The sequence below is a fragment of the Schistocerca nitens genome, chromosome 6 (genome assembly GCF_023898315.1).
Source record: "Schistocerca nitens isolate TAMUIC-IGC-003100 chromosome 6, iqSchNite1.1, whole genome shotgun sequence".
NCBI classification, from domain to species: domain Eukaryota; kingdom Metazoa; phylum Arthropoda; class Insecta; order Orthoptera; family Acrididae; genus Schistocerca; species Schistocerca nitens.
In genome coordinates, this window is record NC_064619.1 from 660058769 (window position 1) to 660085946 (window position 27178).

At 42.6% G+C, this 27178-nt stretch overlaps 1 protein-coding gene across 1 annotated transcript in view; it reads right to left on the reverse strand.

Moving 5' to 3' along the window:
• LOC126263556 (retinol-binding protein pinta-like) overlaps positions 1–27178 on the reverse strand; it is a 104099-nt gene that overhangs the window by 64833 nt on the left and 12088 nt on the right. The window contains exon 2 of the mRNA XM_049960648.1: positions 5493–5652. Coding sequence (XP_049816605.1) covers positions 5493–5652 — 160 coding nt within the window. The remainder of the gene's footprint in view (positions 1–5492; positions 5653–27178) is intronic.

Here is a 27178-nt window from a genome sequence, read left to right on the forward strand (position 1 = left end):
TACGATTTTTACCCTCCACGCTGCCCTCCAATGCTAAATTGGTGATTCCTTGATACCTCAGAACATGTCCTTCCAACCGGTCCCTTCTTCTTGTCAAGTTGTGCCACAAACTCCTCTTCTCCCCAGTTCTATTCAATACCTCCTCATTAGTTATGTGATCTACCCATCTAACCTTCAGCATTCTTCTGTAGCACCACATTTCGAAAGCTTCTATTCTCTTCTTGTCCAAACTATTTACCGTCCATGTTTCACTTCCATACATGGCTACATTCCATACAAATACTTCCAGAAACGACTTCCTGACACTTAAATCTATACTGGATGTTAACAAATTTCTCTTCTTCAGAAACGCTATCCTTACCATTGCCATTTTACATTTTATACCCTCTCTACTTGACCATCATAGGTTATTTTGCTCCCCAAATAGCAAAACTCCTTTACTACTTTAAGTGTCTCATTTCCTAATCTAATTCCCTCAGCATCACCCGACTTAATTCGACTACATTCCATTACTCTCGTTTTGCTTTTCTTGATGTTCATCTTATACCCTCCTTTCAAGACACTGTCCATTCCATTCAACTGCTCTTCCAAGTCCTTTGCTGTCTCTGACAGAATTACAATGTCATCGGCGAACCACAAAGTTTTTATTTCTTCTCCAAGGATTTTAATACCTACTCCGAATTTTTCTTTTGTTTCCTTTACTGCTTGCTCAATATACAGATTGAATAACATCGAGGAGAGGCTACAACCCTGTCTCACTCCCTTCCCAACCACTGCTTCTCTTTCATGTCCCTCGACTCTAACTGCCATCTGGTTTCTGCACAAATTGTAAATAGCCTTTCGCTCCCTGTATTTTACCCCTGCCACCTTTAGAATTTGAAAGAGAATATTCCAGTCAACATTGACAAAAGCTTTCTCTAAGTCTACAAATGCTAGACAAGATAAGTCGTAAGGTCAGTATTGCCTCACGTGTTCCAGTATTTCTACGGAATCCAAACTGATCTTCCCCGAGGTCGGCTTCTACCAGTTTTTCCATTCGTGTGTAAAGTATTCGCTTTAGTATTTTGCAGCTGTGACTTATTAAACTGATAGTTCGGTAATTTTCACATCTGCCAACACCTGCTTTCTTTGGGATTGGAATTACTATATTCTTCTTGAAGTCTGAGGGTATTTCGCCTGTCTCATACATCTTGCTCACCAGATGGTAAGGTTTTGTCAGGACTGGCTCTCCCAAGGCTGTCAGTAGTTATAATGGAAGGTTGTCTACTCCCGGGGCCTTGTTTCGGCTTAGGTATTTCAGTGCTCTATCAAACTCTTCACGCAGTATCATATCTCCCGTATCATCTTCATCTACATACTCTTCCATTTCCATAATATTGTCCTCAAGTACATCGCCCCTGTATAGACCCTCTATATACCCCTTCCACCTTTCTGCTTTCCCTTCTTTGCTTAGAACTGGGTTTCCATCTGAGCTCTTGATATTCATACAAGTGGTTCTCTTTTCTCCAAAGGTCTCTTTAATTTTCCTGTAGGCAGTATCTATCTTACCCCTCGTGAGATAAGCCTCTAAATCCTTACATTTGTCCTCTAGCCATCCCTGCTTAGCCATTTTGCATTTACTGTCGATCTCATTTTTGAGACGTTTGTATTCCTTTTTGCCTGCTTCATTTACTGAATTTTTATATTTTCTCCTTTCATCAATTAAATTCAATATTTCTTCTGTTATCCAAGGATTTCTACTAGCCCTCGTCTTTTTACCTACTTGATCCTCTGCTGTCTTCACTACTTCATCCCTCAGAGCTACCCATTCCTCTTCTACTGTATTTCTTTCCCCCATTCATGTCAATTGTTCCCTTATGCTCTCCCTGAAACTCTCTACAACCTCTGTTTCTTTCAGTTTATCCAGGTCCCATCTCCTTAAATTCCCACCTTTTTGCAGTTTCTTCAGTTTTAATCTACAGTTCATAACCAACTGATTGTGGTCAGAGTCCACATCTGCCCCTGGAAATGCCTTACAATTTAAAACCTGGTTCCTAAATCTCTGTCTTACCATTATATAATCTATCTGATACCTTCTAGTATCTCCAGGATTCTTCCATGTATACAACCTTCTTTCAAGACTCTTGAACCAAGTGTTAGCTATGATTAAGTTATGCTCAGTGCAAAATTCTACCAGACGGCAACCTCTTTCATTTCTTACCCCCAATCCATATTCACCTACTATGCTTCCTTCCCTCCCTTTTCCTACTCTCGAATTCCAGTCACCCATGACTATTAAATTTTCGTTTCCCTTCATTACCTGAATAATTTCTTTTATCTCATCATACATTTCATCAATTTCTTCATCATCTGCAGAGCTAGTTGGCATATAAACTAGTACTACTGTAGTAGGCGTGGACTTCGTGTCTATCTTGGCTCACTATGCTGTTTGTAGTAGCTTACCCGCACTCCTATTTTTTATTCATTATTAAACCTACTCCTGCATTACCCCTATTTGATTTTGTATTTACAACCCTGTATTCACCTGACCAAAAGTCTTGTTCCTCCTGCCACCGAACTTCACTTGTTCCCACTATATCTAACTTTAACCTATCCATTTCCCTTTTTAAATTTTCTAACCCACATGCCCGATTAAGGGATCTGACATTCCACGCTCCGATCAGTTTTCTTTCTCCTGATGACGACGTCCTCTTGAGTAGTCCCTGCCCGGAGATCCGAATGGGGGACTATTTTACCTCCGGAATATGTTACCCAAGAGGACACCATCATCATTTAACCATACAATAAAGCTGCATGCTCTCGAGAAAAATTACGGCTGTAGTTTCCCCTTGCTTTCAGCCGTTCGCAGTACCGGCACAGCAAGGCCGTTTTGGCTAGTGTTACAAGGCCAGATCAGTCAATCATCCAGACTGTTGCCCCTGGAGCTACTGAAAAGGCTGCTGCCCCTCTTCCAGGAACCACACGTTTGTCTGGCCTCTCAACAGATATCCCTCCGTTTTGGTAGCACCTACGGTACGGCTATCTGTATCGCTGAGGCACGCAAGCCTCCCCACCAACGGCAAGGTCCATGATTCATTGGGGGGGGGGGGGGCAATTTTAGTTACCGATTCCAATATTAGTAAATTTGCAGTAGTTCAGAGAGCAATCACAAATGCAGAAATCATATTAACCTACATTTTAGTGCACACACGTGCTGAAAAAAAGCGTCTAATTAATGAAGCATCGAATGGCTGGAATCGGTAACTAGAACTGGTTTATACAGGAGGTCAGTTCTAGATACCGATTCCAACTTCTGGATGGTTCATAATTTTGGACATTTTTGTTGTAAATCTGTGAACTATGCGTGCGGTTCTAGGCGCTTCAGTCTGGAACCGCGTGGCCGCTAAGGTCGCAGGTTCGAATCCTGCCTCTGGCATGGATGTGTGTGATGTCCTTAGGTTAGTTAGGTTTGAGTAGTTCTAAGTTCTAGGGGACTGATGACCACAGATGTTAAGTACCATAGTGCTCAGAGCCATTTGAACCATTTTTTATGCTGTGCTTAGCATAATTGCGTTTCCTTGCACTGCGCTTGAGGGAGGTTTGTTTTAGTGGTTTGCTGCTGCGCTGCATTTTTACATTCACCATTTTCGAGCTGTACCGGGTTTGCATTGTGGCAAGGAATACTACAAAAATTTGTTATTGCCAGTTTAACATCACTGTTAGGAGACATATTATTTACACTCAAACATTGCATTTCAAAATTATCATGAGATTCAGTTCAATGAAAGTTTAATTCAGATCTCATTTCTTTGTCAGGTATTCTTACTCGTGCAGTACAGTGTTACATCTTCGTGTGTCTACAATTTAATGTTCGGAATTTTACTTGGTCAATTTTGGTACGTAAATTTATAGAGCATTTTCATAGAAGCATTTTAGACATTTATTCTTTCAATGTTCAATTTGTAGAATTTTTACTCCGACCTGTGTGGTAGAATTGCAAGGAACGTACTGTGACGTCACGCATTATAATAACACTGTTCACTGCACTGCACAATACGGAAGTTCACAGGACAGTTTCTTTAATAAACAGTTTTAAGTTTTCTAATTATTTTTAGTAAAAGTTAACTGTAATACTTCACAATTTCTGGTGGATGTGACAATTCCTTTCGTCAGATAACTTTCGCGTAAGCACACCTCTTGCATTGTCCAATTGACAGAACGTTCACATTATATTATACACACACACATGAAAGTTAAGAATAGGAGGACACTATACAAAACAAAACTAACAAAATAATTACAAATGGTCTCAAAGCTAATCGCAGATTTGGGTATTAAATAGAGCGTTTAGTTTTAGATGTATGATCCTCTGGTATTTACAGAAAGTAAGCTTAAGGAATCATACGCAATCGTGACGCATTTACTTGTCACATATCATTTCTCTACACATATTACGTTTGGAAACTTAGCAACATACATGGAAAACATACAGAAACTGTTTGCTTGAAACTTATTTCTTGCATAAACGAAAATGTCTGTGTGTGCGTGCATGTGCCTGCAACTGTCTCTGTCTGACCTTGTCAGTAAATGTCGTGTGACTAGGGCCTCCCGTGGGGTAGACCATTCGCCAGGTGCAAATCTTTCGATATGACGCCACTTCGGCGACTTGCGCGTCGATGGGGATGAAATGATGATGATGATTAGGACAACACAACACCCAGTCCCGGACCGAAGAAAATCTCCGACCCAGCCGGGAATCGAACCCGGGCCCTTAGGTTGACATTCTGTCACGCTGACCACTCAGCTACCAAGGACGGACACCTTGTCAGTGTAATGTTATCTTACTGTCAGAGAGATATATTGAGAAGTTTGCTACAAGTGACCGTTATCCTGTACCCTAGAATACTTCTCAAATATTACCTCAATAGTTGTATCACTATCACATGTATATTAAGTTTGACGACGCAGAAGCTGAGTATATTCTTGTGAAATCACTATACATTGTGATAGTGGCACACTGCTGTTGATCTGATGGTGTCCTGTTCACCTCTATTCCATCACAACTCTCCTCCCTTACCACCTTTTTCCATTACCATTCGCGAACAAGTGCCAAATTACTGAGAACTACAAAACAAAATCCTCTTCCTAGAACGCAAAGTCATGATCTCTTGGACCGGAAATCCGAATGTAAGACGTGTTCCACGACGTACATTGGTTTGCTACTCTTCAGTCCCTGATGAATGGCGAACAAAATGGGGGCAAATGGCTCTAAGGACTATGGGACTTAACATCTGAGGTCATCAGTCCCCTAGAACTTCTTTAAGCTAACTAACCTAAGGACATCACAAACATCCATACCCGAGGCAGGATTCGCACCTGCGACCGTAGCGGTCGTGTGGTTCCAGACTGTAGCGCCTAGAACCGCTCGGCCACCCAGGCCGGCCGCATGGCGAACAGTAAACTTTCAGAACTAGCGTAGGGTGAGGTATATCACAGGTCGTAGTTCTACTTACAGATGCTGCATGGTGTACGAAACCTCAGGTCCCATCGGATCCCTGTTCATCAGTATCTCAGGAAACTTGTTCCTCAGTGAGAAATAGGCGTCTAACGCCAACTTAACCCGTTCTCTGCTACACTTGCAGTCGATGTACGTCCGTTCGATGCGCGCGTCATCTGGAACACATGTCAAAGAAGTTACGTGAGGGTAGTCATAAGGCTTTATCACCTCAAGAAAGTAAAGTTGCGCAATTAATCTTTTGTTTATTCTTCTCTGTAGCCCTGGTACTAGAGTTGCGCTCTAACAAATCTACAGTTCGGTAGTTTTCGTACGCTACATAAATGACGTATTAAATGGTAGGATTACCGGTAGTACTGCTAGCATTGGTAGGGAAAGAAACGTAAGTGAACATGTAAGAGAGAAATGAAATGAAATGAAATAACTGTGTGGCTTTGATGGCCGGGAGGCGCTATCCGGGGAAGTTTGGCCGCCGTGTTGCAAGTCTTTCAAGAGAGAAACTGGGAACCGACGACATCTCTTTCCTTTTTGCTCATTCGTTTGTTTGTTTCGTACATAATTAGAAATGCACATCATTCAGTGTTAGTCCATTGCGTGTTACACATCCTTACAGAATATAAATTGCATTTTATAAGTAATGAAAATTAGTTGAGCGCGTAACTTCTGCGCTTTTACGTAACCATGCAAGTACGGTTTACTTGCACAAATGTAAATAATGTGTATAGTTATTGTTCTTATTTTGCACTCAAAACGACGTTGTTCGTCTCGATAAAACGCAAGAGTTTCGAGTCACTATTGGCAAATGCTAAAGTTTTATATGAATTACAGAAACATGTTTTATACCAGTTCGACGAAGTACTTAAGCGATATATGAAGTATTGCTATTTTGCAGTTCTTTTATTTTACCTTATTGTTGAGTAACTTACGTTTTCTAGCGCTATATCATAAACCTGTGTAGTTTCCTTTACTTTTACTACAGCATCCCACTGTTTCACTTTACAAATCAACAATTTTCGAATAAAACCTGAATTAAACATTGACAATGCCAGTTTTGCTGTAAATACTGTTTATTTTTAAGTAACTGACTGAAGGATAACTATATAAACACATAAAAAAGATTTTTTCACCTGAGTTCTGAGAGTTCCGCAACCTGTACAGAAAATTGGAAACTGAAAACTGACAAGTTCGAGTTTGCTATAAATATAGATAGGAGAATTGTAGAACAAAAATGTTTCGTAGGTAATGTGGCCCTTTATACCCTGAAGAGCCAAAGAAACTGGTACACCAGCCTGCTGTCGTGTAGGGCCCCTGCGGGCACGCAGAAGTGCCGCAACACGACGTGGCATTGAAGTACTGCTGGAGGGAATTGACACCATGAATCATGCAGGGCTGTCCATAGGTCCGTAGAGTACAAGGGGTTGGAGATCTCTTATGAAAAGCACGTTGCAAGGCATCCCGGATACGCTCCATAATGCTCATGTCTGGGGAGTTTGATGGCCAGCGGAAACGTTTAAATCAGAAGGGTGTTCCTGGAGCCAGTCTGTAGCAACTCTGGACCTGTAGGGTGTCACATTGTCCTGCGGGAATTACCCAATTCCGTCGGAATGCGCAATGGGCATTAATGGATGCAGGTGATTATACAGGATGCCTAAGTACGTGTTACCGGTCAGAGTCGTATCTAGAAGTATCAGGAGTCCCACATCACTCCAAATGCACACGCCTCAGAACATTGCAGAACCTCCACCAGTTTGAACAGTGCTGACATGCAAGGTGCTTGGATTCATGCGGTTGTCTCCATATCCGTACACGTCCATCCGCTCGATACAAGTTGAAACGAGACTCGTCTGACCAGGCAACATGTGTCCAGTCATCGACACGTCAATGTCGGTGCTGACGAGCCCAGTCGAAGGCGTAAAGCTTTGTGTCGTGCTACCATCAAGGGTACACGAGTGGGCCGAAGCCCATATCGATGATGTTTCGTTGAATGGTTCGCATGCTGACGCTTGTTGATGGCCCAGCATTGAAATCTGCAGCAATTTGGGGAAGGGTTGCACTTGCGTCGCGTTGAACGATTCTCTTCAGTCGTCGTTTTTCCAAATCTTGCAGGATCTGTTTTCGGCCGCAGCGATGTCGCAGATTTGATGTTTTACTGGATTCCTGACATTCACGGTACACTTGTGAAATGGTCGTACGGTAAAATGTCACTTCATCGCTACGTCGGAGATGCTGTGTCTCATCGCTCGTGTGCCGACTATAACACCATGTTCAACCTCACTTCAGTCTTGATATCCTGCCATTGTAGCAGCAGTAACAGATCTTGTTGTCTTATATAGGTGTTGCCGACCGCAGCGCCTTATTCTGCCTGTTTACGTATCTGTATTTGAATACGCATCCCTATACCTGCTTATTTGGCTCTTCAGTGTACATCCTTACTCTGTTTCTAGATGGTCCACCGCTTCCGGGTTTTATGGGAATCTAGTAAGAGACTGACAGCATAGGTGAAGATGAGGTAATGTCCAATAGGTATGCAACACACCTAATGTACAGGTAACATGGGTACGACCTTAATTGACCAAAGCTACTAGGAAAGCTTACTTACGACAGTCTACGGTAGCCCACGGTAGTTTAACAACTCTAAACCCAGCTGGTAATGTTAGCCCACGAGACCCAGTAAGCAGTAGTTACCGGCGTCCACGTTGATGCAATGTTCCCTGACTTCCGGAGGGCGTTCGGTGCAGTTCTGCACTGTCGCCTGATGAACAGAATACGAACTTATGGAATATCAGACCGGCTGTGTTAATCGGACTGAAGAGTTTCTGGCAAACAGGAAGGAGTATGTCATTCTCACTGGAGAGAAATCTTCAAGCGCGCACCTGTACCCCAAGGGAGTGTTGTTGGACCATTCCTTTTCACGGCAGTTGTAATGGAACTGCTTAGCGTACCTCGTTTTTCGTTAAGTATTGTAGATTACGATACATTAAATAGTAATGTATTCACCTTCTTGATACATCATTAATATAACACCTATTTTTTCCTATAATCATTGCTCTTATGAAATTTTATGAGTATTTGTATCTTTTTAGAAATAATTTCGATCATATCGATACTGTACACATATCTTTGTAATACGAAACATCTATATAATCTAATATCTGTAAACCGAGGTATCATGTGTTGCTGCACTTGTTCATTTGCGTGTGTAGCAAGCAATCGTGAGCCTGCAACAGTTGTCTGAGGACGTAGATGGTTGGACTGTGGAATCTGGTGTTGTTCAATCAAGATGCACTGAGAGGCAAGCAGTCATGATGAGCTGTATTGAATGTTGGTTTTTGTAAATATTTTCGTAGAATTATGCAAAGTGTTCTGATGTTACGAAGTGAAAGAATCGACATACATTAAAAAGCTGACGTGAAAATAGAGTTCCTGTTTCATTATTACATTTCACAGTACATATATGAAAACAAGAACCCATTTCTCTGGTAGAAAGTGAGATAATCGATCTAGACAAACTGCCAAAGAAGAAGTCGACGTCAACGAGACCAAAGTTAAGCAACTTTTATTGTTTTTAACAGCCACTTGCTCATTTTCAATTATAACGCAGACTTTGCATAATATTTGTTGGCTGCAAGATAATTGAAGATAACAGAGCGGGGAGGCCTGTTAAACAGTTTATCTTCAACATAAACAGATGTAACGTACTGCAAGTAAATAGATAGACAGATCCATTACTGTATGATCACACGACTGCAGAACAATCATTGAAAGCAGTCAGATCCATAAAATATCTAGGAAATTTGGAAATTTGTGGTAAGTTCCTACAGGACCAAACTGCTGAAGTCATCGGTTCCTAAGCTTACACACAATTTAATCTAACTTTAACTAACTTACGCTAAGGACAACACACACACTGATGCCCGAGGGAGGACTCGAACCTCCGACGGCGGAAATATCTAGGAGCATGCCTATGGAGCGATTTAATGTGGAAGGACTACATCGCAGGTAAAGCGGATAATCTTCAAACTCTGTCCGAACAGGCCGCCGAAGGCTCAAAGGCACCGACAGACTGCCTTGTCATCCACATCCAATAGGCATCACTGGATGCGGATATGGAGGGGCACGTCGTCAGCACATAGCTCTCCCGGGCGTTATTAGTTTTCATGACCAGAGCCGCTCCATCTCTGTTATATACTGTAGTTCCTCAATAGGCCTTGCTAGGGCTGAGTGATGAGTGCACCAAACTTGCCAACAGCGCTCGGCAGAGCCGAACGATCACCCATCCAAGTACCAGCCAAGCCCGACAGCGCTTAACTTCCGTGATCTGACAGGAAACGGTGTTACCACTGCGGCAAGGTTCAAATTCAAATGGCTCAAAGCACTATGTGACTTAACATATGAGGTCATCCGTCTCCTACACTTAGAACTACTTAAACCTAACTAACGTAAGGACAACACCCACATCCATGCCCGAGGCAGGATTCGAACCTGTGACCGTAGCAGCAGCGCGGTTCTGAACTGAAGCAGCTAGAACTGCGGCAAGGCCTTTGGCAGGTAAGACAGATTGGAAATTGAAATTTATTGGAAGAATCCTCGGAAAGAGTAGTCCAGCCATAAAAGAGGTATCTTACAAAACCCACCGTTCGACCACTAACTGGGATGAGTCTGGTATGAGTACCCTACAGGATTGATAGAGGAAATGGAGAAGATCCAAAGAAGAGCAGTGCGTTTCGTTACAGGTTCATTTAGTAAACACGAAAGCGTCTCAGGGATGCTCACCCAACTCTTAAGGTTCCGAGACCATACATTCTGAGGAGAGTCAACCAATCTATTGTTTCTTCCTACGTATATCATTCAAACTAGAGAGATTCGTGCTTACAGGGAGGCTTTTAGACAGCCATTCTTCCCTTGAACCACGCACAAATGCAACAGGAAAAGGGGTAAGTAACAGTGGTACGCAATATACGCTGCGCCACTCACCGTATGGAGGCTTATGGTGCGCCAAAATCCGCGACAAGAATGATGCAGAAAGTGGCACGTGTATTGCGACGTGAGGGAGGATGCCTCATTCTAAAACATTTTCGTGAGTGCAGTTGATAGGTGTCATGAATAATTTTGGTATCTGAATCGATTGTGAGCGAGCAGCGGTATTGTAAAGCTGTATCGCAGTAGTGAGGCTATTATCATTGGCGTTCATGGAGGCACAAGGTCAGTTAATGTTAAGCTATGTTGGAGTGAGGAAGCAATTGCAGTGTTATATTTCAAACATAAGTCTCAATTTATCAATGTATTATATGAACATGATTATATCCAGATTGTAACAGAAACTGATTTGTGAAGGAGGAAGTTTAATGGAACTAAGTGTATACCAGGAGTGGAATGTCAGAGGTAAATATTATATTGCTGTTTCTTTTCTTTTCATTATTGCACTAGATTTGTAAGATAGTAAAGTGTATTGTTTGAATGTTAAGATGTTCATTAAATTTAAAATCAGCCATTATCACTTTTTCACAGTATCAAAAAAACCTAGTGTTGCCATTTATGTCCATATTTAATTTTTCACATACCTTTCTCTTACAACTTTTAATTGATCATGGTTTTTTCAAAAGTAGAAACGAAAAGAAATGTCTTCGGAAAATAAGTCGATTTGCAACTAACAGAGAACTCACTGCACCTTGTTAGGTGGCAGAATAAATGAAGGTCAGATTCGCACCTTACACGAGAGCTTTACACATCGCAACAAGAAGGTGAAAATGACACCTGAGGACTTAGAGAAAGCTTTTGACAACGTTAACTGGAATACTCTCTTTCAAATTCTGAAGGTGGCAGGGGTAAAATACAAGGAGCGAAAGGCTATTTACAATTTGTACAGAAACCAGATGGCAGTTATAAGAGTCGAGGGGCATGAAAGGGAAGCAGTGGTTGGGAAGGGAGTGAGACAGGGTTGTAGCCGCTTCCCGATGTTATTCAATCTGTATATTGAGCAAGCAGTAAAGGAAACAAAAGAAAAATTCGGAGTAGGTATTAAAATTCGTGGAGAAGAAATAAAAACTTTGAGGTTCGCCGATGACATTGTAATTCTGTCAGAGACAGCAAAGGACTTGGAAGAGCAGTTGAACGGAATGGACAGTGTCTTGAAAGGAGGATATAAGATGAACATCAACAAAAGCAAAACGAGGATAATGGAATGTAGTCAAATTAAATCGGGTGATGCTGAGGGGATTAGATTAGGAAATGAGACACTTAAAGTAGTAAAGGAGTTTTGCTATTTAGGGAGTAAAATAACTGATGATGGTCGAAGTAGAGAGGATATAAAATGTAGACTGGCAATGGCAAGGAAATTGTTTCTGAAGAAGAGAAATTTGTTAACATCTAGTATAGATTTAAGTGTCAGGAAGTCGTTTCTGAAAGTATTTGTATGGAGTGTAGCCATGTATGGAAGTGAAACATGGACGATAACCAGTTTGGACAAGAAGAGAATAGAAGCTTTCGAAATGTGGTGCTACAGAAGAATGCTGAAGATAAGGTGGGTAGATCACGTAACTAATGAGGAGGTATTGAATAGGATTGGGGAGAAGAGAAGTTTGTGGCACAACTTGACAAGAATAAGGGACCGGTTGGTAGGACATGTTTTGAGGCATCAACGGATCACAAATTTAGCATTGGAGGGCAGCGTGGGGGGTAAAAATCGTAGAGGGAGACCAAGAGATGAATACACTAAGCAGATTCAGAAGCATGTAGGTTGCAGTAGGTACTGGGAGATGAAGAAGCTTGCACAGGATAGAGTAGCATGGAGAGCTGCATCAAACCAGTCTCAGGACTGAAGACCACAACAACAATGAGCAAATTTGCCTATCAGTATGCAATGCAAAAGGGATGACAGTCAATCGATGGTAATCAACAGACCGTTCCTAAATAATGCATGTCTTTGAGAAGAAGGTGGAACAAGTCGTGAGGTGTTTTAGTTTGAAAGCCAAAGGGCCAAGGGCAGAAGCAAAGGCACGCAGCAGGGGTTACCATGGAAACCACTTAAAGGGATGGCAGGAGGTAAGTCAGCGACCCAGGCCAGGTTATTTAGGTGGGAAAAATGCGTGTAGCGGCACATCTGCAGAGGGACTGAGAAAAAGCTTTATAAAACTGCGTTTCGGAATTCCAAAGGGATATGAACAAAACCAGTGACGCATTTTGATCATGTGTCCAGCAAGTGCGACACACATGAAGGTCAATGTACTTTAGACGTCTAGAATGGACACAAAACGTCCGATTGGCGGAAACACACTAGGAAGGAGAAAAATACTGAAGCTTCAACGCAGTTTAATAGAAGGGACTTCGCAATTGGTAGAGAGAGTTTCGACAAAATTGGTCGAAAAAGGCGTGACATGAAGAATGAATGAACCCAGGTTGGGGAGGCAGTTCAGCCATGAGAAAGACAACAGAGAAATTTTCTGAGGACTCTTCTCTGAACTGGCATCAAGTGAAGAATGGAGTGCTTGATATTCTGTACAATGCAAAGAAGAAATTAGTGTGAACACTACATTCAAAGCGGCTGAAATGCAGCTAGAAATTAGCTGTAGCATCGTTTAGCTTCAACTGTGGAGAAACGAACCAGCCAATTAGTTAATTGTTCTTGCGAGAACTGAGAGGGCACTATAATATGCACGCTGCTCCAACCATGCGCTTGTATATCGCCACCTATACCCGCGCTGAGTACATGTTTTCTCGCATAACGAGAAACATAGGGAAAGTTTCTGCTGGGAAGTTCAGCAAAGGTTTAATTAATTGTATAGGAATTTCAACAGAAGAGAGCGGCCTAGCAGATGGCAGCTCATCGCAGCTTAAGGTAAATACCGCCTGCAGAGGCATAAACTTTGTTGCTTCACCAGCTTGCGAGCGGCCTTGGGTAATCTTTCATTCAGTTTGTCACATAACTAACCATCCACCGTAGACTTGATTGTTATCCTAAATAGTACCGAACTTTGAACCGGAATCGGATGATTTTCGTAGTACTGACCAACATCATAACATATGTGTAGGAACAATTTTGTAAATAAACTTCTAATTAAACTTTAATATTGTTGTGTTAAAGATTAATATTCTTTCTGAGAGTTAATATTTAATACTGTTGTGTTTAGGATTATTTCACTTTTGATGCATTACCCTGACAACTGTTTTTATGTTGTCGAACTGAAAACTGTGTAAAAGTGTGTATTTTTCTGCTAAAATTACGACATTAAACATGTCATTTCAGCTTACGCAGTTGTTCTCAATCATAGAATAAGTAACCACATTACAAACCCACGAGTGTATCTGTGTAAATATAGTAATTTGCAGCTTTAGCTGCCGGCCGAAGTGGCCGTGCGGTTAAAGGCGCTGCAGTCTGGAACCGCAAGACCGCTACGGTCGCAGGTTCGAATCCTGCCTCGGGCATGGATGTTTGTGATGTCCTTAGGTTAGTTAGGTTTAACTAGGTCTAAGTTCTAGGGGACTAATGACCTCAGCAGTTGAGTCCCATAGTGCTCAGAGCCATTTGAACCATTTGAGCAGCTTTAGCTTAGTGGCGCTCAAGACAGAGCAACACTGCAACGCATTATACAGATTTGTGCAGAACAGAGGTAAGGACTAAATATTTTGATGTTTTTTTATTCAATCAGGGGAAACTTATGTCATTCAGAGACATTCAGATTTTCTATATTGTGTGTCACTTTTACTTCTGGGATCTAATTATCGTAGGTTTTATGTCAAAGTTCATTATTCAGGCAGTTTATACTGTTCAAAATTCTTGCGGTCAGGTTGCTAACTTTCTACAGTATGGAAGACTTCCCTTTACATTAAAACAATTAATTATTATTACAATGCAGCTTTGCCAGTAGATTACAACAGTATAAGTTTCATTACAATGGTTCATTTATTATTACTAGCAGATCTTACAATCAGAAACAGTACGTCATTCGTTTTTTTTTATTTATTTAGATAACTTTCACAGTTACATCAATCTTGTAACTGTGTCTGATTTGAAGAGGCACAAAGGAATGAAAGACATTAGCCGCAACTGGGCATTGATTTAAATCAATGGGTGAAGTAGAAAATTTGTCCTGGACCAGGATTCGAAGCCGGATCTCCTGCTTACTAGGCGGATTCACTGACCAAGAAGAGGTTAGCATTACATAAATATGTTAAATCTTCATAACAACTTCAGATATTTACCGAAAATTGTGAAAAATATAGTATGGTTCATGGTGTGGGTTCCTGTTGTCATGTCCTAGTTCATGAACCACGGGCAATGTATGAGTGGCCAAGTAAGTGGTCCTGACAGTCAGGATACCAGTTACTTTGGGATAAAGCTGGGCATCTCAGACATATTCTATCGTGGTCATCTTTGTGCTCAGACGGCAAAGACTACCAAGTCCACCGGTTAGTCCCTCAACCGTTAGGGGTAAAACTCAATGGGACTCAGGGCAAGTAAGGCTAGCAACCTGCTTCCCCGGTACTTTAAATATGATGCTGGCAACAATCAGAGCAAAATGCCTCGGACCTATGGAGGTGACGGAGTCCCACCTCTAATTGACAAACCAGGGACTCCTAAGATACGACTCGGCAAACGAATGGTAACGAGATGGGGAGCTATTAATATCAATGGGGGCTGCTCTGGGTAGAAGGTAGAGCTGGCAGAGCCTGCAAGTAAGATGGGGTTGGACGTTTTAGCTGTTAGTGACATTCGGGTAAGGGGTGAGAAAGAAGATCTACCTGTCAGGAGTCAGAGCAGGAATAGCACAATGGGGTGTAGGGCTTTACATCAGGAAAGAAATGGATCCCAGCATTGTTGCAATAAGGTATGTAAACGAACGACTGATGTGGATAGATTTGACAGTGTCTAGCAAGAAAATTAGGATTGTGTCAGTATATTCGCATTGTGAAGGGACAGGTCAAGATAAGATGGGTAGTTTTTATGACGCACTCAGTGATGTAGTTGTTGGAGTAAAGGACAAGGACAGTGTTCTGCTCATGGGTGATTTTAATGCCAGGATTGGAAATCGAACAGAAGGGTATGAAAAGGTTATGGGTAAATTTAGAGAGGATATGGAGGCCAACAGGAACGGGAAACAACTCTTGGATTTCTGTGTCAGTATGGGCTTAGTAATCACAAACTCCTTTTTTAAACATAAGAACATTCACCAGTATACTTGGGAAGGCAGGGGAACCAGATCTGTCATTGACTATATAATAACAGATCAGGAATTCAGGAAGGCTGTGAGGGACACACGTGTATTCAGGGGATTCTTTGATGACACTGATCACTATTTAATCTGCAGTGAAATTGGTATTGTGAGGCCGAAAGTGCAGGAGGTCAGGTCCATATGTAGGAGGATAAGAGTGGAGAAACTTCAGGATAAAGAAATCAGGCACAAGTACATAACAGTGATCTCAGAAAGGTACCAGTTAGTTGAATGCAGTCAATTACAGTCATTGGAAAAGGAATGGACAACGTACAGGGACACAGTACTAGAAGTGGCTAAAGAATGTCTTGGAACAGTAGTGTGTAAAGGTAGGATGAAGCAAACAGCTTGGTGGAACACAGTCAAGGCAGCCTGTAAAAGGAAAAAGAAGGCGTATCAAAAATGGCTACATACTAGAACTCAGGTAGACAGAGAAAGTTATGTTGAAGAAAGAAACAAAGCCAAACAGATAATTGCAGCATCCAAGAAGAAATTTTGGGAAGACTTTGGAAACCGGTTGGAGACTTTGGATCAAGCTGCTGGAAAACCATTCTGGAGTGTAATTAGCAGTCTTCGAAAGGGAGGTAAGAAGGAAATGACAAGTATTTTGGACAGGTCAGGAAAACTGCTGGTGAATCTTGTTGATGCCTTGGGCAGATGAAGGGAATATTTTGAAGAGTTGCTCAATGCAGGTGAAAATACGATCAGTAATGTTTCAGATTTCGATGTACAATGGGATAGGAATGATGATGGAAATAGGATCACATTTGAGGAAGTGGAGAAAATAGTCAATAGATTGCAGTGCAATAAAGCGGCTGGGGTGGATGGAATTAAGTCGGAACTCATCAAATACAGTGGAACGTCAGGTCTTAAATGGCTACACAAGATAATTGAAATGGCGTGGGAGTCGGGACAGGTTCCATCAGACTAGGCGAAAGCAGTAATCACACCAATCTTTAAACATGGAAGCAGTAAAGATTGTAACAACTACAGAGGTATCTCTTTAATCAGCGTTGTGGGTAAAATCTTCTCAGGTATTGTTGAAAGGAAAGTGCGAGTATTAGTTGAGGACAAACTGGATGAAAATCAGTGAGGGTTTAGGCCTCTTAGAGGTTGTCAGGGCCAGATCTTTAGCTTATGGCAAAGAATGGAGAAGTGTTACGAGTGGAACAGGGAATTGTATCTATGCTTTATAGATCTAGAAAAGGCATATGACCGGGTTCCTAGGAGGAAGTTATTGTCTTTTCGACGAGATTACGGAGGCAAACTTCTGCAAGCAATTAAAGGTCTTTACACAGATAGTCAGGCAACAGTTAGAGTTGACCGTAAATTGAGTTCATGGTTCAGAGTAGTTTCAGGGGTAAGACAAGGCTGCAACCTGTCTCCACTGTTGTTCATATTATTTATGGATCATATGTTGAAAACAATAGACTGACTGGGTGAGATTAAGATATGTGAACACAAAATAAGCAGTCTCGCATATGCGGATGACTTAGTTGTGATGGCAGATTCGATTGAAAGTTTGCAAAATAATATTTCAGATCTAGATCAGAAATGTAAGGACTATGGTATGAAGATTAGCATCTCCAAAACGAAAGTAATTCAGTGGAAAAGAGATATAAACGGATTGAGTGCCAAATAGGAGGAACAAAGTTAGGACAGGTGGACGGTTTCAAGTACTTAGGATGCATATTCTCACAGGATGGCAACATAGTGAAAGAACTGGAAGCGAGGTGTAGCAAAGCTAATGCAGTGAGTGCTCAGCTACTATCTACTCTGTTCTGCAAGAAGGAAGTCAGTACCAAGACTAAGTTATCTGTGCACCGTTCAATGTTTCGAACCTACCTTGTTGTATGGGAGCGAAAGCTGGGTGGATTCAGGTTACCTTATCATTAAAGTTGAGGTTACGGATATGAAAGTAGCTAGGATGATTGCAGGTACTAGTAGATGGGAACAATGGCAGAAGGGTGTCCACTATGAGGAAATAAAAGAAAAACTAGGAATGAACTCTATAGATGTAGCAGCCAAGGCGAACAGGCTTAGATGGTGGGGTCATGTTACACGCATGGGAGAAGCAAGGTTACCCAAGAGACTCATGGGTTCAGCATTAGAGGGTAGGAGGAGTCGGGGTAGACCAAGGAGAAGGTACCTGGATTCGGTTAAGAATGATTTTGAAGTAATAGGCTTAACATCAGAAGAGGCACCAATGTTAGCACTGAATAGGGGATCATGGAGGAATTTTATAAGGGGGACTATGCTCCAGACTGAAAGCTGAAAGGCATAATCAGTCTTAAATGATGATGATGATGATGATGATGATGATGTAGTTAAATCTCCTCACCTCTTCACTGCACTAATCCTTGAGAAGCAATATTGGCCAAATTCTCCGCTTGTGTGTAAATGGTATCAGTACGTAGCTGCTGCAGCAGTTAATTTATTATTACCTATTATGTCTGCCGTCAGATGCGATACACAGCTAGATACACAGAGAGGGTCACATGGCAGGATCAATTTCCAGTGTGGCGCCTCAGACGGCCCCTAACATGGACCATATTACACTTCCCCTATAAGTCATATCCATCTGCAGTAGTTATGCTGTGAAGCCACAAAGGGCACTTGTAACAGGAAGTACATCCTGATTAACCTTGATGCCAGGCAGACAGTTTGCAAATGAACATTCACCCCTTTTTCGCGGATAAAAGCGGATGCACAGCTTCGCTCGGCCACGTGCCGTCAATCGCAAGCAGTTGCACAGGCATTTTACAGTAGTACTGTAGCTGCCGAGTGTGGCAGTGTGTAGCTATTAATAGAGGGAAGGTTCAAAAATGGGTTCAAATGGCTCTGAGCACTATGGGACTTAACTTCTGAGGTCATCAGTCCCCTAGAACTTAGAACTACTTAAACCTAACTAACCTAAGAACATCACACACATCCATTCTCGAGGCAGGATTCGAACCTGGGACCGTAGCGGTCGCGCGCGTCCAGACTGTAGCGCCTAGAACCGCTCGGCCACACCGGTCGGCCAGAGGCAAGGCTCAGATACTGTCACCGACAGCAGAGCCACAATGGAACTTCTACTTGATTAGACAATCATCGCTCACTGAGTTAAATTTAGACTGGTGTTCAGACTTTAACATCAGTGCCACACCTTGTGATCGTCATCACACTAAAGCTGAACATTTGTGTTAAGCTTTTACGAGGGGCGTTCGATAAGTATTGCAACATTTGTTTTCTCGACCAATTTCGGTCGAAAGAAATGCGGAATTTGTTATGGACATTGTGGAATTGAATGAATGAGCGCATGGCATCGCTGGCCGGGAGACCCCAACCGGGGAGGTTCGGCCGCCAAATGGAAGTCTTATTTCACTCGACGCCACATTGGGCTACTTGCGCGTCGGGGATGAGGATGAAATTATGATGAGGACAACACAACAGCCAGTCCCCCAGCGGAGAAAATCGCCTACTCGGCCGGGAATCGAACCCGGGCCCGCTTGCATGGGAGGCGACCACGTTACCACCCAGCTAAGCAGGCGGACAGGACATTGTAGAATATTCCCGCTTCTGGCCCTATGGTTTCGTAAAGATACGATAGGTGGCGGCGCTACACACAGCCTTCAAAATGGAGTCAGTACAGGAGGTGCAATCCAAGCAGAGAGTTGCCATTTTCTTTTGGCGGAAGGCCGGAGCATCGTAGATACTCGTAGGCGCTCGCAGAATGTCTATAGAGACCAGTTAGTGAAGAAAAGAACGCTGAGTCATTGCGCAAGGCGTATGCCATCATCGCAACAAGATCGTGGAAACCTGTCCGATCTCCAGCAAGCCAGCCGACCGCACACAGCAGTGACTCCCGAAATGTTGGAATCTGCGCACATTCTCATACGAGGTGATCGTTGGATCCCAATCAAACACCTCGCTGCTTGACTGGACGTCTCTGTTGCTAGTGCTGACACACTCGTGCACCAGTGAGGGTATTTAAAGGTGTATGCCCGCTGGGTTCGTCGCCGCCAAACAATACCATCTGTGGTATTCCATCTGTGCGGAACCACACGCGCACACCAGACTGATCGTGACGACTTTTTGTCGAACATCGTCACAGGCGATGAAACGTGGGTTCGCCACTTCGAATCGAAAACAAAACGGCGCCACACCACCTCTCTTACGAAGAAACATCTGAAAGCCGCAGCCTCGGCCAGTAAAGTCATAAGGTCGGTCGTCCGGAACTCTGAAGGTACACACATCAAAAATAGTTTTGCGTTACCTCGGTTCCGATAGTTTCGGACCCTGTACAGAAAATTGGAATAGAGGTCAACATAAACATCATTACCGCCCTTTTTATTGCTCATGAAAACTACACATTGCATGTTGTACCACCAAAAAGCGAGATCTTCAGAGGTGGTGGTAAAGAAAGCTGTACACACCGGTACCTCTAATACCCAGTAGCAAGTTCTCTTGCACTGATGCATGCCTGTATTCGTCGTGGAATACCACCCAAAGTTCATCAAGGTACTGTTGATCCAGATTGTCCCACTCCTAACCGGTATTCAGCCTAGATCTCTCAGAGTGATTGTTGGGTCACGTCGTCCATAAACAACCCTTTTCAATCTATCCCAGGCATGTTGGATAGGGTTCTTGTCTGGAGAACATGCTGGCCACTCTAATCGAGCGATGTCGTTAACCTGAACGAAGTCATTCACAAGATGTGCACGATGGGGCGCGAATTGTCGTCCATGAAGACGAATGACTCGCCAATACGCCTATATGGTTGCACTATCGGTCAGAGGATGGCATTTACGTATCGTACAGCCGTCACGGCGTCTTCGTTGACCACTAGCGGCGTACGTCTGCCCGACATAATACCACCGCAAAACAGCAGGGAACCTCCATCTTGTTGCATTCTCTGGACAGTGTGTCTAAGGTGTTCAGCGTGACCGAGTTGCCTCCAAACACGTCTCCGACGATTGTCTGCTTGAAGGCACATGCGACACTAATCGGTGAAGAGAACGTGATACCAATCCTGAGCGATCCATTCGTCATGTTTTTGGGCCCATCTGTATCGCGCTGTATGATGTTGCGGTTGCAAAGATGGACCTCGCCATGGACGTCGAAAGTGAAGCTGCGCATCTTGCAGTCTGTTGCGCACAGTTTGAGTCGTAACACGACGTCCTGTGGTTGCACAGAAAGCATTATTCAACACCGTGGCATTGCTGTCAGGGTTCCTCCGAGCCATAATCCATAGGTAGCGGTCATCTACTGCACTAGTAGCCCTCGGCGGCCTGAGCGAGGCATGTCATCGACATTTCCTGTCTCTCTGTATCTCCTCCATGTCCGAATAACATCGCTTTGGTTCACTCCGAGATGCCTGGACACTTCCCTTGTTGAGAGTCCTTCCTGGCACAAAGTAACAATGCAGACGCTATCGAACCGTGGTATTGATCGTCTAGGCATAGTTGAACTAAAGACAATGCGAGCCGTATACCTCCTTCCTGGTGGAATGACTGGAACTGATCGGCTATCGGACCCCCTCCGTCTAATAGGCGCTGCTCATGCATGGTTGTTTACATCTTTGGGCGGGTTTAGTGACATCTCTGAACAGTCAAAGGGACTGTGTCTGTGATACAATATCGGCAGTCAACGTCTATCTTCAGGAGTTCTGGGAACTGGGGTGATGCAAAACGTTTTTTGATGTGTGTAGATGTAGCATCAGCAAACTGTACTTAGTTGGTTACACCATGTCCTTTTTCCCACAGATCTGAATATGGGAGTAGCCTAAACCAGCAATAGTGAAGTGTAAAGGTTTGTGTGAACAAGCGGACCTGTAAAATAAAGGATCAACTCAGAAGTGTATTATTCTGCTACCCTCAGGACATTGAAGAAACGACTTCGGCGTTCTCGTTGTCACAAAAACGCAAGCGAACTCCACCATCTCTACAACAACGCAAGGCGTCACACAATAGGAGGAGCTCACAATATTTCATTGAGCTGTTCTTCCTCATCCACCCTACAGCCCAGATCTCGCATCTTCCGACATGCATCTGTTTAACGCTTGAAGGTTGCGCTCCATGGGAGAGAGATGATGGGTGGGGGGGGGGGTTCTGATGCAGTAAGAAATTGGATCCGAAGTGGACCAGTAGAGTGGTACCATGCGGGGATACAGGCCCCCCTGTAAGGTGGCGTAAGGCAGTCACACTGAACAGAGATTATGTTGAAAAATAGATCTTTATAGTCAAAAGAGTGGGGAATAAAATGGAATACTGAGTAAAACCAACCTGCTTTCAGAAAAAAATCCAAGTACTTGAATGCTTCTCGTAATAAATGATTCTTAATTGCTACTCATTGTTTTACCCAGATTATTTATTCTGCAGTCTAATTTATCCTGTGACAAGGCAGTTGCTGTAGGCAAGCACGCAATCTCGTTACAGTGACTACTTTCTGTGGTAGGAGCTTCATTCCCTGTTACCTTTACGTTGGGTGCCAAACGTTTTGGTGAATACAACAATACTGAAACTGTGTATGCAACTACTGAAGCGCTTTTTCTCATCTACACACTGGTTTCGTTTTATTTGGTTAAAGCACCATTTACAGTATAAAAGCCCGTTACTTTAAAATTTTCCTCTTTGTCACTGGTGCCGTATGTCAAAAAGAAAAGGTACGAGGGTGGTTTGATACGTCTGGTAAAAAAGCGAGAAAAAAATTTTGTTTCGTAAATAGCTCGCCTTAAGTCTCGACAGCTTGCTTTGAGGGGTACACTATTGGTCCAGTGATCCTCCAGCTTTCTCAGCCCATCGGAAAAATTGGTTCTGTCACACTCTGAAAAATATTCGTTGACTGCAATTGTAACTTGCTGATTTGATGAAAATTTTCTCCCAGCAAGCCAAAGTTTCTAGTTGGTGGGAAAGGAAGAAGTCACTTAGGGTCTGGTGAGTAGGGTGGATGAGGACCGATTCGAAGCCCAATTCGTGGACTTTGGCCATTATTATCGCTGATGTGTGAGGCGGTGCATTATTCTAGTGAAAGAGCACTTTTTTGTGTGCCAATATTGTTCTTTTTTCAGACAACGCAAGTGTCAAACGATCCCAAAATGAAGCATAATATGACGGTCCAGTTGTGCTTCTGCCTTTTCCCAAGTGATCTATGAGGATTATTCCTTGGGAATCCTAAAAAACGGTGGCCATCACCTTACTAATCCAAAATGGTCTCTCCCTTCTTCACAGTATTTTCAACAGCCTTTGTCCATTGTTTTGATTGCCGTTTTGACTTTGGCGTGTAACGATGGATCCTTGTTTCATCAACAGTCACTAATCGATGCAAAAGGTTTTGTGAATTCCAGTTAAACAGCGTCATAAATTGTACTGAAATGTGCCGGATGTGCTTTTGGTCAACTGTGAGCAATCAAGCCACATCACTTAGATCTTCTTCATAGCCAATTTTCTTTGCAGAATATTACGCACTTCTTCTTTTGAAATGCCTACAGTCTCAGCAAGCTCAGGGCTTTTTATTCGGCCATCTTGTATGGATTTTGTCAATGATTTCCTTTGTGTTGACCTCAGTTGGCTGGCCGGAGCATACTTCATCTTCATTGCTTGTCTGACCACGTTTAAATTCGTTAATCCAAACGTAGTCTTAAGTGATGGTGAAGAGTCAGCGATATTCAGCCAGTTCTATTTTGATATGTGCTGCAGTCCAGCTCCTCAAATGAAAAAAAGTTTAATAACAGCGCGAAACTCGGTTTTCTACATTTTCGATCGTAGTCGAGACACTGACCAATTCAGACTGCAGTCAACAATGAACTGTACACTGTACATTTTGCAGTTCTTTATACGATTCTTGGAATAATTAAGCTTACTAACCACGAAGGCGCAACAAAAATGTTCCTTCTTTTCTTGGAAATTTACCAGACTTATCAAACCACCGTAGTATTTAGGAGCCAATAAACGGCGTAGAATGAAACACAAAAAGGCTGACAATGAAGTCTGCTAGCCTCGTCAATAACAATGGAGATGGGAGGCCGCAGGACGGAAGGGGTTGGTGGAAGGACTGTCTTACCACTGTCCACCACTCCCCTAGTAGCTGTTCTCAGACGGCTATAATCTGTCAGCAAGCACGCGACTCCCCCCTCTCTCTACCATACTACGCCACAAGGAACACCTATACGAGGTGTGGGAGAAAAGTAATGAGTCTAACAACACGGTGAGCGATCTGGCAACACTTAATTGTTCGGCCAGTGTGGCCGAGCGGTTCTAGGCCCTTCACTCTGGAACCGCGCTGCTGCTACGGTCGCAGGTTCGCATTCTGCCTCGGGCATGGATGTGTGTGATGTCCTCGGGTTAGTTAGGTTTAAATAGTTCTAAGTTCTAGGGGACTGATGACCACAGATGTTAAGTCCCCTGGTGCTCAGAGCCATTTGAATTTGAACTTGTGTAGACCGGTGCGCTCATCCTTTCTAGAGCCACAGTCCAAGTTTCAGCTTCGTTCAACCACCACGTGATTTTTGAAAGCGTCGTCAGTGAAGCTTTGTTTTTGTTGTGCGTTACGAAAATAGGACAGAGGAATTTAGAACAACGTTATGCCATCAGGTTACACTTGAGAAATCCACAAATGTTACCTTTGAAAAGTTTAAACTGGCCTCTGGGGAATAATCATCAAGAGCAAAACGTTTTCGCCGGCACAAATCATATTTGGGAGGCGGAGGACACATTGAAGATGAACCTCGCTCAGGGGGCCTTCAACTTCAAACGTCGAACGTGTACGTGCTCTTGTGAGATCAGGCTCATGTTTAACAATAAGATGATGGATGACCTGTTTAACTTAAACACTTTGACTGTACATCAAATTTTGACCAAAGTTTTTTGTATGCGAAAGTTTGTGCCAAACTGGTGCCGAAAAACCTCACAACTGAACAGAAGGACAAATGGAGAAACGTGTGCTTTGATCTTCTTGAAAGGACTGCCAATGACCTCTAATAGTTCAGTCGTGTGATCCACAGGTGATGATAGTGGATTTCTAACTACGACCCTGAACAAAGTGGCAAAGGTCGAACGAGCAAATCAAAGATCGAAACAATGCTGATTTGCTTTTTTGACAATATGTGTATCATGCATAAAGAATTTGTTACGCCAAAACAAACGGCCAACCAAGTGTTTAAGAAAGACGTCCTTGCAAGGCTCGGAAAAGGGTGAATCGGGTGAGACAGGACATTGTAGACAAGTGGATGCTGCATCATGACAACGCCCCATGTCACACGGCTACTTCTACCACGGAATTTTAGATCTTCAGAGGCATTCCTGTAGTTTCATAGCCACCCTGTTCACCTGATCTGAGTTCCTGTAGCTTTCTTCACAAAACTGAAAAATGTCTTAAAAGGATGTTATTTTGGGACTCTGGAGAACATTCAAAAGAATGTTACCGATGTATCAAAGGCACTACCAATTGAATCCTTTCAGCGCTGCTACCAAGACTGTGTACAGGGACTCCACAGGTGTACAGCAGGCGAAAGGGACTGCTTTGAAGGGGACAATGCTGTTGCTTGAAAAAACCAATAAAAATTTTGGAAGATTAAAAATCAGCCTTATTACGCTACTCATACATTTTGTAGGCTGACTGAAAAGCGTGCCTTTTGAATCAGAAGTGATGCACTGCACAGACACGCCCGGGGAACGCCTGTATTCCACAAAATGCACCATCACTACAAAGAATACAGAAATAAGTAGCTAATATAAATAACGCAAAAACGCAGATAAACAAAATGTATGTAAGTCACAGCACATAGCACTGAACTGCCAGACGGGAAATTGATTCTTTGTCATCATCTACAAGGGTTGGCTTATCTAGTTGGGACCTCGTCGGGAAAGATGACGGGTGTAGAAATGAAGTAAAAAAATTATTTAATGTAATTACTTTTAGTAACTGGTACATCATATTTTTCGGAAGATTTCACCTTTTCTGGCAAGTCTTTTTTCCCTTTTACGTATTTATGAACCTTATGGAAGGCAGCTTGTAGTTAAACTGGCACTGTAAGATTGATTCCACAGTCCCTATCTGTATGATTCTTCGTAGAAATGTGGTGCCTCACGTCTGCCTTACCTCCGTGAGTTACTGAGAATGAAACAGCTACAAATCTCAGACAGCACTTTATAACGGGACACCCTCTTCTAGATTTTCCTCAACAGTAGTTGTCGATACCAGTATCATTTTTCGAATTTTGGACAGTCAGTAATATCTCAGTTGCTTTTCTGAAAACTTTCATATGATTTTATATACTGTATGTTATATTTCAAGCTAAAATTTATAAAAAGGATTTACTTAGAAAATATTTTAATTTCGATATTATAATCGGTAAGTACTAGTTCTGAATGCACAGTTCAAATTATTTTTTAGAGAAATTTGATATTACGGATTATTTGCACACTTAAAATTTCTACTATTAATTACACAATCCTGCACTGTTAACTATGTTTATTTCTGGATTCATTTGTGAAATAATAATCGAAATTAATAACGGAACGAAAACTAGTAGCAATTCATTTGTTAAGAAAAGTTGTAAGCTCTTTCGAATATGGTTATTTACGCAGTGTGAGAGTCCTAAACTTGCCTATGATATTTTTGAATAATATGTGTGAACAATGTAACTTCGGCTTCCTTAATGTGAAAAATCAAAATACTGTGAGAAAATCAGTGGAAAATATATTTACATAAAAAAATTCAGGAACAACAATCTTCAAACTTATTTAGTTCAAAATTTATTGGCCGTGGTCTAGGGGTAGCGTCTTTGATTCATAACCAAAAACGTCTTCGGTCCCGGGTTCGATCCCCGCCACTGCCTAAATTTTGATAAATAATCAGCATTGGCGGCCGAAGACTTCCGGCATAAGAAGTCAGCCTCATTCTGCCAACGGCCTTGTCAAAGAGGGCGGAGGAGCGGATAGAGGTTCAGGGCACTCTCTTGTCCTAGGGGTGGGAAATTGCCCCTAAAGGCGGAAGAATCAGCAATGATCAACGACATGAGGATGCAGAAGGCAATGGAAACCACTGCATTAAAGACACGTAACGTGTATCCACAGGACATGTGGCCTGTAATTGAAGAAGTGTCATGATGATCTCTCCATTGGCAAAAGATTCCGGAATAGTCCCCCATTCGGATCTCCAGGAGGGGACTGCCAAGGGGAAGGTTACCATGAGAAAAAGATTGAATAATCAACGAAAGGATAACGTTCTACGAGTCGGGGCGTGGAATGTCAGAAGCTTGAACGTGGTAGGGAAACTAGAAAATCTGAAAAGGGAAATGCAAAGGCTCAATCTAGATATAGTAGGGGTCAGTGAAGTGAAGTGGAAGGAAGACAAGGATTTCTGGTCAGATGAGTATCGGGTAATATCAACAGCAGCAGAAAATGGTAAAACAGGTGTAGGATTCGTTATGAATTGGAAGGTAGGGCAGAGGGTGTGTTACTGTAAACAGTTCAGTGACCGGGTTGTTCTAATC